The sequence below is a fragment of the Eptatretus burgeri genome, chromosome 6, assembly GCF_056783735.1.
Source record: "Eptatretus burgeri isolate ZD-2024b chromosome 6, Ebu_testis_v1, whole genome shotgun sequence".
Lineage (NCBI taxonomy): Eukaryota > Metazoa > Chordata > Myxini > Myxiniformes > Myxinidae > Eptatretus > Eptatretus burgeri.
This window is the reverse complement of record NC_140966.1, coordinates 111,327,603-111,340,100: the sequence shown is the minus strand read 5'-3', so window position 1 is coordinate 111,340,100 and position 12,498 is coordinate 111,327,603. Positions and strand designations below refer to the sequence as shown.

The following is a 12,498-nucleotide window of genomic DNA, read 5'->3' as shown; positions in this document are numbered from 1 at the left end:
TGAGTGGTTGTTTGTATCGTGTACCTCTGTACACGTATTGCATACCTCTAAACGAGTGGTTGTTTGTGTACCTCTCTCTGAGTGGTTGTTTGTGTTGTATACCTCAGTATGAGTGGTTGTTTGTATTGTACACATTTGTACGAGTGGTTGTTTGTGTATCTTTGTACGAGTAGTTTGTATTGTCTACCTCTGTATGAGTGGTTGTTTGTATCGTGTACCTCTGTACACGTATTGCATACCTCTGAACGAGTGGTTGTTTGTGTACCTCTCTCTGAGTGGTTGTTAGTGTTGTATACCTCAGTATGAGTGGTTGTTTGTATCGTACACATTTGTACGAGTGGTTGTTTGTGTATCTTTGTACGAGTAGTTTGTATTGTCTACCTCTGTATGAGTGGTTGTTTGTATTGTGTACCTCTGTACACGTATTGCATACCTCTGAACGAGTGGTTGTTTGTGTACCTCTCTCTGAGTGGTTGTTTGTGTTGTATACCTCAGTATGAGTGGTTGTTTGTATTGTACACATTTGTACGAGTGGTTGTTTGTGTATCTTTGTACGAGTAGTTTGTATTGTCTACCTCTGTATGAGTGGTTGTTTGTATCGTGTACCTCTGTACACGTATTGCATACCTCTGAACGAGTGGTTGTTTGTGTACCTCTCTCTGAGTGGTTGTTTGTATTGTGTACCTCTGTTCGTGTAAGTGTTTCTATTGTCTACCTCTGTACGAGTGATTTTTATTATTTTTTTTTTGAAAATTTTATTTTGAATACCTCTGTACAGGTGGTTGTTTGTGTTGTATACCCTTGTACGAGTTATTTGTGTTGTATACCTCTGTATGAGTGGTTGTTTGTGTTGTATTCCTTTGTACGAGTGGTTGTTTGTGTTGTACACCTCTATACGAGTGTTTGTTTGTTTTGTATACCTTTGTACAAGTCGTTGTTACGGTTGTTTGTTTGTATTGTGTACCTTTGCGAGTTTCTTTGAATTTGAATTTTTGTATTGTTTGTTTGTGTCTGTGTCTTGTTTTTTTTGTTTGTTTGTTTTTTTTTGTGAAATGTGCGAGTTTGAATTCTTGTCTGTCTCGGTGTCACATCGGTGTCGTACTCGTTGAACGGATTCTTCAGATCTCTATCGTATACTGCATTCTGCTTGGTTTTGATCGATGACTTTGTTGTTGTACCTTGTCCCATTCATCGTCTTTCATCATACCCTGATTACAAACCTTTCGATTGACTTTACAGGATAGGTTTAGGATACGATTAATTCACGGCCCAACTGTAAGGTTGTCGAGGGAATTGTGTGGTGATCTTTGCCGTGTGACCGAATTGCACGATGATCGGCCATGAGCTCATTACATGACCAATCCTAGATAGCCATAGGAGCCCAACTGTTTGCTTTATACCTTCTGATTAATTTGGAATCAAGAACATCAGGAGGAATTCGGATTATTAGAACACTTCAGCGATTGGACTCGTATAACACTGCAGAGCAGCCATTTTGTTTTCTTGTTTTTGTTGTGAAATAGAACGAGGTGCGGTTACGTACACGTGCTTCCTTTCCTCTGTTGAAAAGCCTTTTTTTCCGATGTCTACCTTTGTCGTGATTTGTTAGAAGAGGTGTTAATTATACCATAATATTTGTTCCATTACAGCTATTTTGGCTTCATAACCAAGCATCCTGTGGATCATCGGTTTGCTTGCCATGTTTTTGTGTCTGAAGAATCTGCTCGTGCTGTTGCCGAGAGTGTTGGGTAAGTCTTTTATGTACTCCAAACGTACAAGGTTCGAGCTCGAAGTCCTATTCAGGCCTCAAATCTCAGGCCTCCCACATGTGGCAATTGCTATCTTTATTGTAAACCTTTCCTCGTTCGGGTTTATCTAGGTGTGTAAAGCACATCTCCTTCACCCAATTTCATTGCCTGTGTATGTCTTATGGCGTACATGGGTACCTAACTGTGCACCATGTGTACACTACACGATGTATTGGACTGTTGGATTTGTACTCGGCAAACACAGTTTTTATCCTCTCCGTGTCCCTTGTCCTCCTGTATGCTTGCAGGAAAGCCTTCCAGCTCTTCTACCGAGAGTACCTACAGTACGCGTGCCCCACAGAAGACATATACCTGGAGTGATCGGAAAATACAGATGTAATGTTTGGGAAGGTTTTTGCTTACCGAAGTGGGCGATAATGCAAGGCCTGGGATGGGGTGGTATGTGGGGTCGATGGGGCTGGGGGCTAGGTGAAGGGAAGGGGGTACACATAAATATTGTTTTTGTTTATTTTTAATTGTATTTGTCTATTTATTTAATATTTTTCCAATAGTTAGCACGCACTAACGTACTATTGCAAACAACCTATCGCACATAGCTCTTCTCTTTTGAAATTTCCCAGTGTGCTGTATAGATGCAAAGTAACGAAAAATGTGGGCCTTGCATTGGGAAAGCCTCAGGATGGACAAGCTGCAGGAACCTACGGATAAATAACTTTCCCATATTTGCGAATGGTGTTGAAATACACATTCTGATGCTGGAGGACCGCTCCCCATAGCGCTTGATTGGGCTCCACTCATATTGGTTCCAATCCGGAGTCACAGCCATTCCTGGCTCTTGGTGCTGTTGTTGTGTTGTTATTTAATTGACTTATCCATTTGTTAATGTTTATTTGTGATGTACCATTGGTATGGCGCTCAGCAATCACTGCTGCACCATCTCACCTACTATATAGCCATATTGGACTCATGTCAGAAATATACCCATAAAGTAACATACGTTATCTCTCTGGTTCCTTTTTCCATCTTCTTTGGGCTATATGTGTGTCTCGTGCTCCTTTTTTTTCCTGGGAAAACAAAAAGCATTAATGAGAAATTGCACAAATGGAGTTGGAAAAATATTTCATCCAAGCATTGTCTCACACTCGGTCGGTTTTTTTATTGCTTTGTGTAGATATTGAAATTGTCCTGAAGCTTGTATAATGCCATTACGTTGTCCTTGATGTACGTGTGTACCATTATTTGTGTGCCTCCATGCGACATTTTCCTCACTTCCTCCTTTGCGCTTTAGACCCATCTGCTGCTTCTGAGAGCTTTAGATCCATCTGCTCCTCCTGAGAGCTTTAGACCCACCTGCTCCTCCTGAGAGTTTTAGATCCATCTGCTCCTCCTGAGAGTTTTAGATCCATCTGCTCCTCCTGAGAGTTTTAGATCCATCTGCTCCTCCTGAGAGTTTTAGATCCATCTGCTCCTCCTGAGAGTTTTAGATCCATCTGCTCCTCCTGAGAGCTTTAGACCCATCTGCTCCTCCTGAGAGCTTTAGACCCACCTGCTCCTCCTGTGAGCTTTAGACCCATCTGCTGCTGCTCCTGTGAGCTTTAGACCCATCTGCTGCTGCTCCTGTGAGCTTTAGACCCATCTGCTGCTCCTCCTGTGAGCTTTAGACCCATCTGCTGCTCCTCCTGTGAGCTTTAGACCCATCTGCTGCTGCTCCTGTGAGCTTTAGACCCATCTGCTGCTCCTGTGAGCTTTAGACCCATCTGCTGCTGCTCCTGTGAGCTTTATACCCATCTGCTGTTCCTGTGAGCTTTTGACCCATCTGCTCCTCCTGAGAGCTTGAGACCTACCTGCTCCTCCTGTGAGCTTTAGAACCATCTGCTCCTCCTGAGAGCTTTTGACCCATCTGCTCCTCCTGAGAGCTTTTGACCCATCTGCTCCTCCTGAGAGCTTTTGACCCATCTGCTCCTCCTGAGAGCTTTTGACCCATCTGCTGATGCTCCTGTGAGCTTTAGACCCATCTGCTGTTCCTGTTAGCTTTAGACCCATCTGCTGCTCCTCCTGCGAGCTTCAGACACATCTGCTCCTCCTGTGAGCTTTTGACCCATCTGCTCCTCCTGAGAGCTTTTGACCCATCTGCTCCTCCTGAGAGCTTTTGACCCATCTGCTCCTCCTGAGAGCTTTTGACCCATCTGCTCCTCCTGTGAGCTTTAGACCCATCTGCTGCTCCTCCTGTGAGCTTCAGACACATCTGCTCCTCCTGTGAGCTTTAGACACATCTGCTCCTCCTGTGAGCTTTAGACACATCTGCTCCTCCTGTGAGCTTTAGACCCATCTGCTCCTCCTGTGAGCTTTAGACCCATCTGCTCCTCCTGTGAGCTTTAGATCCATCTGCTCCTCCTATGAGCTTTAGACCCATCTGCTCCTCCTGTGAGCTTTAGACTTATCTGCTGCTGCTCATGTGAGCTTTAGACCCATCTGCTGATGCTCCTGTGAGCATTAGACCCATCTGCTAATGCTCCTGTGAGCTTTAGACCCATTTGCTAATGCTCCTGTGAGCTTCAGACCCATCTGCTCCTCCTGTGAGCTTCAGACCCATCTGCTCCTCCTGTGAGCTTTAGACTTATCTGCTCCTGTGAGCCTTAGACCCATCTGCTCCTCCTGTGAGCTTTAGACCTGTGTCCTTTGTTGGTTCGGTGATTGCTTGTAAAACCATGAAACGCCTTACGATGCAGAAAAAAAACATGCGAATCCTGAAGCGGCACTTCTTGTGATCAGTGAGATGAACACTACCTTGGTCCCACAATCCGATGCAAACTTGGGTGATGTTTGATGTATGTGATGTCATCATACATATTGATTTGACCCAAAGAACATTGTGCTATATTAAATACGATTTATTCCAAAGCAATGAATTCGAAATCTGTTGTGTTTAACTTTCACCCCTCACTATTAATCAGAATATTTTTAAGCCTTTATAATGAACACAAACCTTGCCCTCTCTTCGTGGTTTCATAAAAATTATGTAAATATATATATGTCGAAATCGGACCCCATTACTGTAGTGGGTAACAGGAAGCAAGTGCCAGATGAGCTATTGCTGCATGCATCCTGACCAAGAGAAAATGCCTGCTAGGTAGTAACCTGTCTGTGGAACACTAAACTGTTCTGGGATAGCCTGGAACAATTTAAGTAAATAAAAGGCTTTTCTGGTAAAGTAGTTGAATCGGCTCTTTCTACTGGGCTTGAGCTTATCACTCGGATTGTAGTGCAGCCAATACCGGGAAGAGAATTAAATTCCCAAGTTGATAGGCCAATCCACCCTGGAGAGGAACATCATTGATGTAGGGTTATGAATTAATCGTCAATTCTATTTCCAATAGGATGTAACTGTCACTAACCCATTTAACCAAATGTGAGTCAATAGGTATCAGGTGTAATGTTGGATCATTCTTCCTGCAGAGTCATTGGTGGACCCCCCTCACCCCCTTTTTAAATCTGACCCACAGGTGGTGTTCCAAGATGTCCCAGAATAGTTTGGGATTAAGTCAAGACTCTGTGCTAGCAGTGACAGATTTCCAACGTCGATATCCTCAAAACAATTCCGAACAGACACCGAATTGTCGGAATGTGTCGTGTTGGCCGGCTCTCGCGTCTCCAGGCATGACACTAGTTTTGCATCAGACAGTTGTCCATCGTCCAAAAATGTCAAAACGAGATGTCTTTTTGAAGTACATGCTGCTTTGCATTGTGGTAATAATATGCAAACGAGTTTGGAAGGGTCATTTCCAATCTGGGACTGACATCCCATTACTTTTGCTATTAGTGTACACAATGAGATTCCACCTCTCCATGTTCTCCTATGGAAGACTAACCAGGTTGTTTATCAGGTAATCAATGTATTGCACATCAACATCGAACATGTCGTCTGCTCGTTTTCCTCCTGTTATTGAATTTGCTTCTTTTAGACTAATGCTCTATAACTAGAGACTTCAAATATGGCTTCCTAGTTCCATGTCAGAGCAATTGCCTTGTCATGTCCCTTGCTGATCCTGCTCTGAAGGTCTTTAACCCATTCGTCTCGTCTCTGTTACATATTCTGAATTATTTGTTTTTTATATATTCAATTCTCATTTTTCTCCCGTTCTTCTCTGACCTATTTGAATGTATTGCCCTTCAAACACCTTGACCTGACATATTTAGCTCTTACACACACACACACACACACACACACACACACACACACACACACACACACACACACACACACACACACACACACACACACACACACACACACACACACACACACACACACACACACACCTGCTGCCATGTTACCTCATGAATAGTTAACACATCTCAGTACTTTCCTCCGATTCCCTCTCCCCCCTCCACTCCCTGTGAAATACTGCACAGTATGTGTCAACTTCCACCCTTGCATCCCCTGACCCCTACCTTAAACACCACCTTGGATGGATTTATTGTTGCATTCCTTTTCCTGCAATCTAAGTGTGCAGTGATTGCATAAACAAGATCCAAATGCATCTCTCCCTCTCCCTCCCCCTTCTCCCTCCCCTCTCCCTCTCCCTCTCCCCCTCTCTCTTCCCTCTTCTCTTCCTCCCCCCCATCCTTCTCTGTCTCTCTCCCTCTCTCTCTCCCTATCACCCTCACCCCTCTCTCTCCCTATCACCCTCACCCCCTCTCTCCCTATCATCACCCTCTCCCTCTCTCTCTCTCCCTATCACCCTCTCCCTCTTCCTCCCTCTCTCTCTCCCTCTCCCCTATCCTTCTCTGTCCCTCTCCCTATCACCCTATCCTTCTCTGTCCCTCTCCCTATCACCCTCTCCCACTCTCTCCCACTCTCTCCCTCTCCCTCTCCCCCTCCCTCTCCCCCTCCCTCTCTTCCCATTGTGGTTTTGATCACTCAATTAACAGGTGTTTATCAGAGTGAATGCAATGTGTCCTTTCCCCCTTACTACATTCACTCTGCCTTGTCATCACTTTCTTTTGGTCTTCGTTGTAATCTCACTTACTTCTTCCTTTGAGAATGTTTTCGTGGTGCCACCATGTCCAGTGACGTGGCTGGAGACTCCTAATAATGGTCCACGTGCTTTGCCCAGCTTGCATTGAGGGTCTTGATGAGCGGTCCATGCTGTGTGTGTGCAACATCAACAATAAAGATGGCTTGACCCTTCTTCTTTGAGCACGTTTTGTTAACGATTCGGTGAAATGGTCGTAAGTGGTCATAATGTGAAATGCATGCATTCCAAATGTAACTGACACTTCATGGAGAAACTCCTGGTCACATTCACATCAGTGCCACCAAAGTGCCATCTCACAGAGTGGTTTGGGGGGGGGGGAGTAATCCATCTGTAAGATTTAATTTTATGTGGGAGGGGTAAGGTGAGAGATAGACACATAGATAGAGATATATAGATTTAATCAAAATAGACAAATTACAGCACCATAGTCCCAAGAATGAAGCTGCACACGCACACGCACACACACCACACACTGTACTGGGAAGTACTTACAAAAGGTATTTTATTTCAATCACACCCTCACCATGTCTCTCCAAAAGGACCGTCTGGAACCCCTCTCCCACCCCCAATCTACATTCTCAACAATCCTGTTGAAGTCCTTTCATTAAATCTTCTGGGTCTCACTGTCTACCATGATATTTCCTGGGAAAGCCACATTTCCAAGCTGGTCTCCAAAGCCAGTTGACGACTGGGCATCCTACATCATGCAAAGTCCTTCCTTGGCACACCTAAGCTCCTGACCACTTACAAAGCTTTTGTCCACAGCTTAATGGAGTACTGCTTCCCCCTCTGAGGTGGTGCTCCTGCCTCGCATGTAGCTCGATTTCACGCTGTGGAAACCAAGGCTTTTAGGATCATTGGTGATTCCCACGATGAAGCTGTCTTGGTCTCTCTCTCTCCCACGAGAGGCAGGTTGGTGGTCTTTGTCTTCTACCCTCTCCTCTCTAGCCTTGCTCCCCCTGCTCTGTCTGTGATCTGCCCCCCCTATATTTCCTCAGCGTGCTCAAGGTCCACCAAAAACCCACTTCTGCTGAAACTGCCAAAATAAAGAATCGCTGCTCACCTTCATTCTTTCATTCCTCTTTTTTTTTTTTTTTTTTTTTTTTTTTTTTTTTTCCCTGCCTTACATCACTGCTCACATGAATAGCCGAATGGTTTTACTTGGAGGTGAACAGCTGATATCCTTGGAGATTATGGCATGCAAGGGATGGAAACACACGGGTTTATCCTCGAACCCACAATTCATAGACAACACAGTAAATGTAACAAATGAGGTTTAAATGAACATAAATCAACGAGTTGTAATGGAAATAATCAGTGTGAGTAAAATTGGAGACGTCTCCACTCGGTTACAAAAACAGACAAGGGGAAAGATATCTTTTTGGAGCCTGGTGATTGAACCATGTAGGCGCTGCATGGGAAACCACACCCAAAAAATGGCACCAAGTCGCTCTCTGCATGGGAACCGTATGAGAGATGATTCGCGCAGATGGCCTCCAATGCCATGGCCCACAACCCACCATTACAGTCCCTTCTCACGTCAAAGTTGCCAACACCTTCTTCCAAGCCGGGAAGGCAGGGTTTTTGCCTGCTCGGAGATGTTCGGCTCTTGTTTTTGTTTCTGTTGTTAATACATGGTTCCTTTATATAGCCAACCTTGTAAACATATATAAACATAGGAAACGGTCACAAGAGGCAATCACATACTGGGAGAAACTAGCCTTCAACCCTACCTAGTTAACAAAACACCACCCCTGTGTTGTGGCATGAAAACAACTTAATCTCACAGTTACTTAAATTGCACTTAAATTAAACTTTGGAAAGAGGGTAACGGGCAGCAAAGCTAAGAATGTTTAGAATAGGGGAGGATAATAAATCCTCGTTACTTGGTTCGGAAGCAGTTACAAAGGGAAAATATTATTTTATCAAGGTCTCATCGCCAGAGATTCCAAATGAGCATGATGGTCTACACTGGCTCTGGAGGCTCCACCTCGAAAGGGGAGTTGTACGACTTGGCCCTATGTATAAACACCTTGTATAAATGTGAGCTGAGACGTCCTTATCCTCTTCATACTCGGGATTGCAAGACAGCAGAAAAACTCCTCAAACAGAACAATTTTTGGCTGTCTAGGTCAAGGTTCACCAACTCATAACTCTCTCCCCTTCCACCATCTGCTTCCAGGTACCTTTTGGCCTCCCTAACTTTCTTTTGCCCTAAACGTATACCTTATACGTGGTTCAGGACATGCTCCTTATCTTTTCTCAGGATAGTGCCGATCTACAAGGTGGTCCATCGAATGATGACATGTCATATTATTTTAGTAATCAGTGGTTGTTGCATTTTATGAAAATCCTCCCAAAATTTCTGTTAATATACTTGTCACTAAAAGGTCTGGGCAATCACAAAATTGTATATATTATATTGGCTCATAAGATGCATTTAGTAAATATTGAGTTTCTCACCTTGCATCAGGAATTAAAACTAGATAACTAGATATCGGCGATCGTCAAGGGTAGGCCTCCCCTTGCTGATCGCCCGGGACTTACCCTTGGCCCCATGATCCAATGATGGCATATTTTGTTCGGACCATCATATGACCTTGACCTACAACATGTACAGGGTGTTTCAAAAATATTGATACAACTTTGACTTCCTGCCAATCCCTTGTTTTTTGATCGATACCATTTTCCTTTTCAGGGTTTGGTGTTGTTATCCTGGTATTTGTTCCCTGGGATTTGTAGCTCTGTAGCTCAACTATGCCATTGACAGTGAAGCCGAAGACAAAAGTGGTGACTGTGGTGGGAGACTAAATTATATGAAGACACCTGCCAGAGGTTCTGCCAGGAATATGACCTCAGAACACATGCTGGACACAAATTGTGCCATTCAACATATTGTGAAACATTTTGAGCACAAGGGTACAGTGCACACCCAAAGCAAGGGCAACAGTGGCAGGCTAGCATCAGTAACCAAGAGCAAGGCCAGCATCGATGCCATGTGGGATTTGGCAGTGGACAGTCCTAAGAAGTCCCACTACCAGTGCTCCCCGGAGCTCGGCATTAAACAAACACATCTAGCATGTCCTCACTAAGGAACTGAAGCTTTTCCATACATCATCTCTATTAGGCATAAACTGAGTCAAGATAACATGAGTAGACTTGATATGTGCAACTGGCTCAGTGACAGGATGGAGCAGTACCCAAACAGGATCAACCTGATATGGTTCAGTGATGAAGCCCATTTCCACTTGAACGGTGCCATCAACAACCACAAAAACATTTTCTGGGGGGCAGAACCACTTGGGGAGATCACTGAGCGGTACCTGAAAGAGCCTAAGGTCATATGCTTCTGCACGTTCAATGCCAGATGGGGAATGCTAGTGCCTTACTGTTTGAGAATGACAACAACAGGACGGTGAGGATCAATGGTGAGCGCTATCGGGCTGTTCCCCATAAGTTCCATAATGATCTAGCCCAAAAGGTCACCCCAAACCAGCTCAGCATTACCTGGTTTATGCAGGATGGTGCACCCCCTGCATACAACTGGTGACACCATCACTTTCCTGCAGCAGCTCTTCAGAAACCACCTCGTTGCCCTGGGTACTGCTCATGACTGCACACCCCATAGACCAGACTTGAACCCTCTGGACGACTGGTTCTGGGGGGGGGGTGCGGGGGGGGAGCTGGGCTCTGTCGACGCAAACTGCCCTGCCACACTGGATGATCTGAAGTAGGTGTCAGACTACTTTCAGGCAGTGCCACATGAGACCTACAGGAAAGTTGGACAGAACTTTGGAGTCAAGATCAATGCCTGTCTGAACCGTGGAGGGGCACACATCGAGAACGTCAATTACAAGGATTTTGCACAAATGCCAATTTCAGACCTTGGACTCTCACTAACTGTAGCAGTGACTTACGGCAATAGCAATCAATGATAGAAAATACCATGTCATAAGCTTTCAAGAAATGTTTGGTTCACATTCCTGAGGTTTCTGTTTCTTTGTAAATACACATTTGAAGTTGCATCACTCTTTTTGAAACACCCTGTAGGGACAGAATGCAAATTAAGAAATTGTGTCCCCATCTACAATCCATCAACATCATGAAAATTGGAGGAAAATTATTCAAGTTATGATCAAAAAGTTGTTTTTTATTCAGTGGATCACAATCTGAAAAAGTAGATCAAGGTCATGAAACAAATATCAGGTGCACAACTTCAGTGCAGGTATGCTATTATGACGCAAGAACATGCTCCACTACGGGAAGGCGTTTTAAATTCAAAACTAAACCGTCAGCCCTTAACAGTCCCCTTAACAGAGGGTGGGGGTGGGGAGGAGAGAGTGAGAGGGGTGGGGGAGAGAGAAGGAGTGGTTAGAGGGGGGAGGGACTCCTGCAGATGTGATACCCAGATTAACATCCATCTGAGAGATGGCACACACACTGATGAATCACCCTGCCTGTGAAACACCAGGATGACAGATTATAGCTGGGTCGGGATTCAAACCCAGGCAAACAGCTTAGAAGTGATTGTGGGTACCTCGAGATTATCCTGTCAGAGGTCGTGTCTCAAAACACTGTCGATAAACAAAATGCGATCCCATGTTCCATGTATACATTAAATTAAATGTACAATCTGAATCCAAAAAGATCGCCACTGCTGTCCTTGGACGGTGTGAAATAAAATCGGACATACAATAATTACCTTTAATAATAAATGGGTTTATTCATGAAATCCTGGAATTCTTTTTAATAATAAATTGGTTGATCTATATAATCCTGGAATTCCTTTTCATAATAAATGGGTTTATTTACACAATCATGGAATTCCTTTTAATAATAAATGGATTTATTTATACAATCCTGGTATTCCTTTGAATAATAAATGGCTTTATTCACACAATCCTGGAATCCCTTTTAATAATAAATGGGTTGATTTATACAATCCTGGAATTCCTTTTAATAATAATTGGATTTATTTATACAATCCTGGTATTCCTTTGAATAATAAATGGCTTTATTCACACAATCCTGGAATCCCTTTTAATAATAAATGGGTTGATTTATACAATCCTGGAATTCCTTTTAATAATAAATGGGGTTATTTACACAATCCTGGAATTATTTTTCATAATAAATGGATTTATTAAAACAATCCTGTAATTCCTTTGAAGACTAACTATTTATTTATACATTCCTGGAATTCCTTTTAATAATAAATGGGTTTATTTATACAATCATGGAATTCCTTTTAATAATGAATAGGATTATTTATACAATATGAGAGTTATTATTAATAATAAATGGGTTTATTTATGCAATGCTGGATATCCTTTTAATAATGAATGGGTTCATTTATACAATCCTGGAATTCTATTTAATCATAAATGGGTTTATTCACACAATCCTGGAATTCCTATACATAATAAATGGAAACATTTACACAATCTTGGAATTCCTTTGAATAATAAATGTATTTAATTATGCAATCTTGGAATTCCTTTTAATCATAAATGGATTTATTTCGACAATCCTGGAATTCCTTTGAATAATAAATGTCTTTATTTATGCAATCTTGGAATTCCATTTAAGAATAAATGTATTTATTTATACAATCCTGGAATCCCTTTGACTTCTCCTTTTTATAATAAATGGGTTTATTTATACAATCCTGGAATTTATTTTATCATAAA

At 42.9% G+C, this 12,498-nt stretch overlaps 1 protein-coding gene across 3 annotated transcripts in view; it reads left to right on the top strand.

Annotated features, from left to right (window-relative positions):
- LOC147025620 (C-Jun-amino-terminal kinase-interacting protein 1-like) overlaps positions 1 to 6,960 on the top strand; it is a 54,054-nt gene extending 47,094 nt beyond the window's left edge. For 2 of the 3 annotated variants that reach the window (XM_085886772.1, XM_085886774.1), the window contains 2 exons: positions 1,650 to 1,748; positions 2,057 to 6,960. In XM_085886772.1, the coding sequence (XP_085742898.1) occupies positions 1,650 to 1,748; positions 2,057 to 2,129 (172 nt within the window). In that variant the 3' untranslated portion in view covers positions 2,130 to 6,960. The remainder of the gene's footprint in view (positions 1 to 1,649; positions 1,749 to 2,056) is intronic. The other variant, XM_085886773.1, reaches the window with a different exon arrangement.
- Positions 6,961 to 12,498: the final 5,538 nt, after the last annotated feature.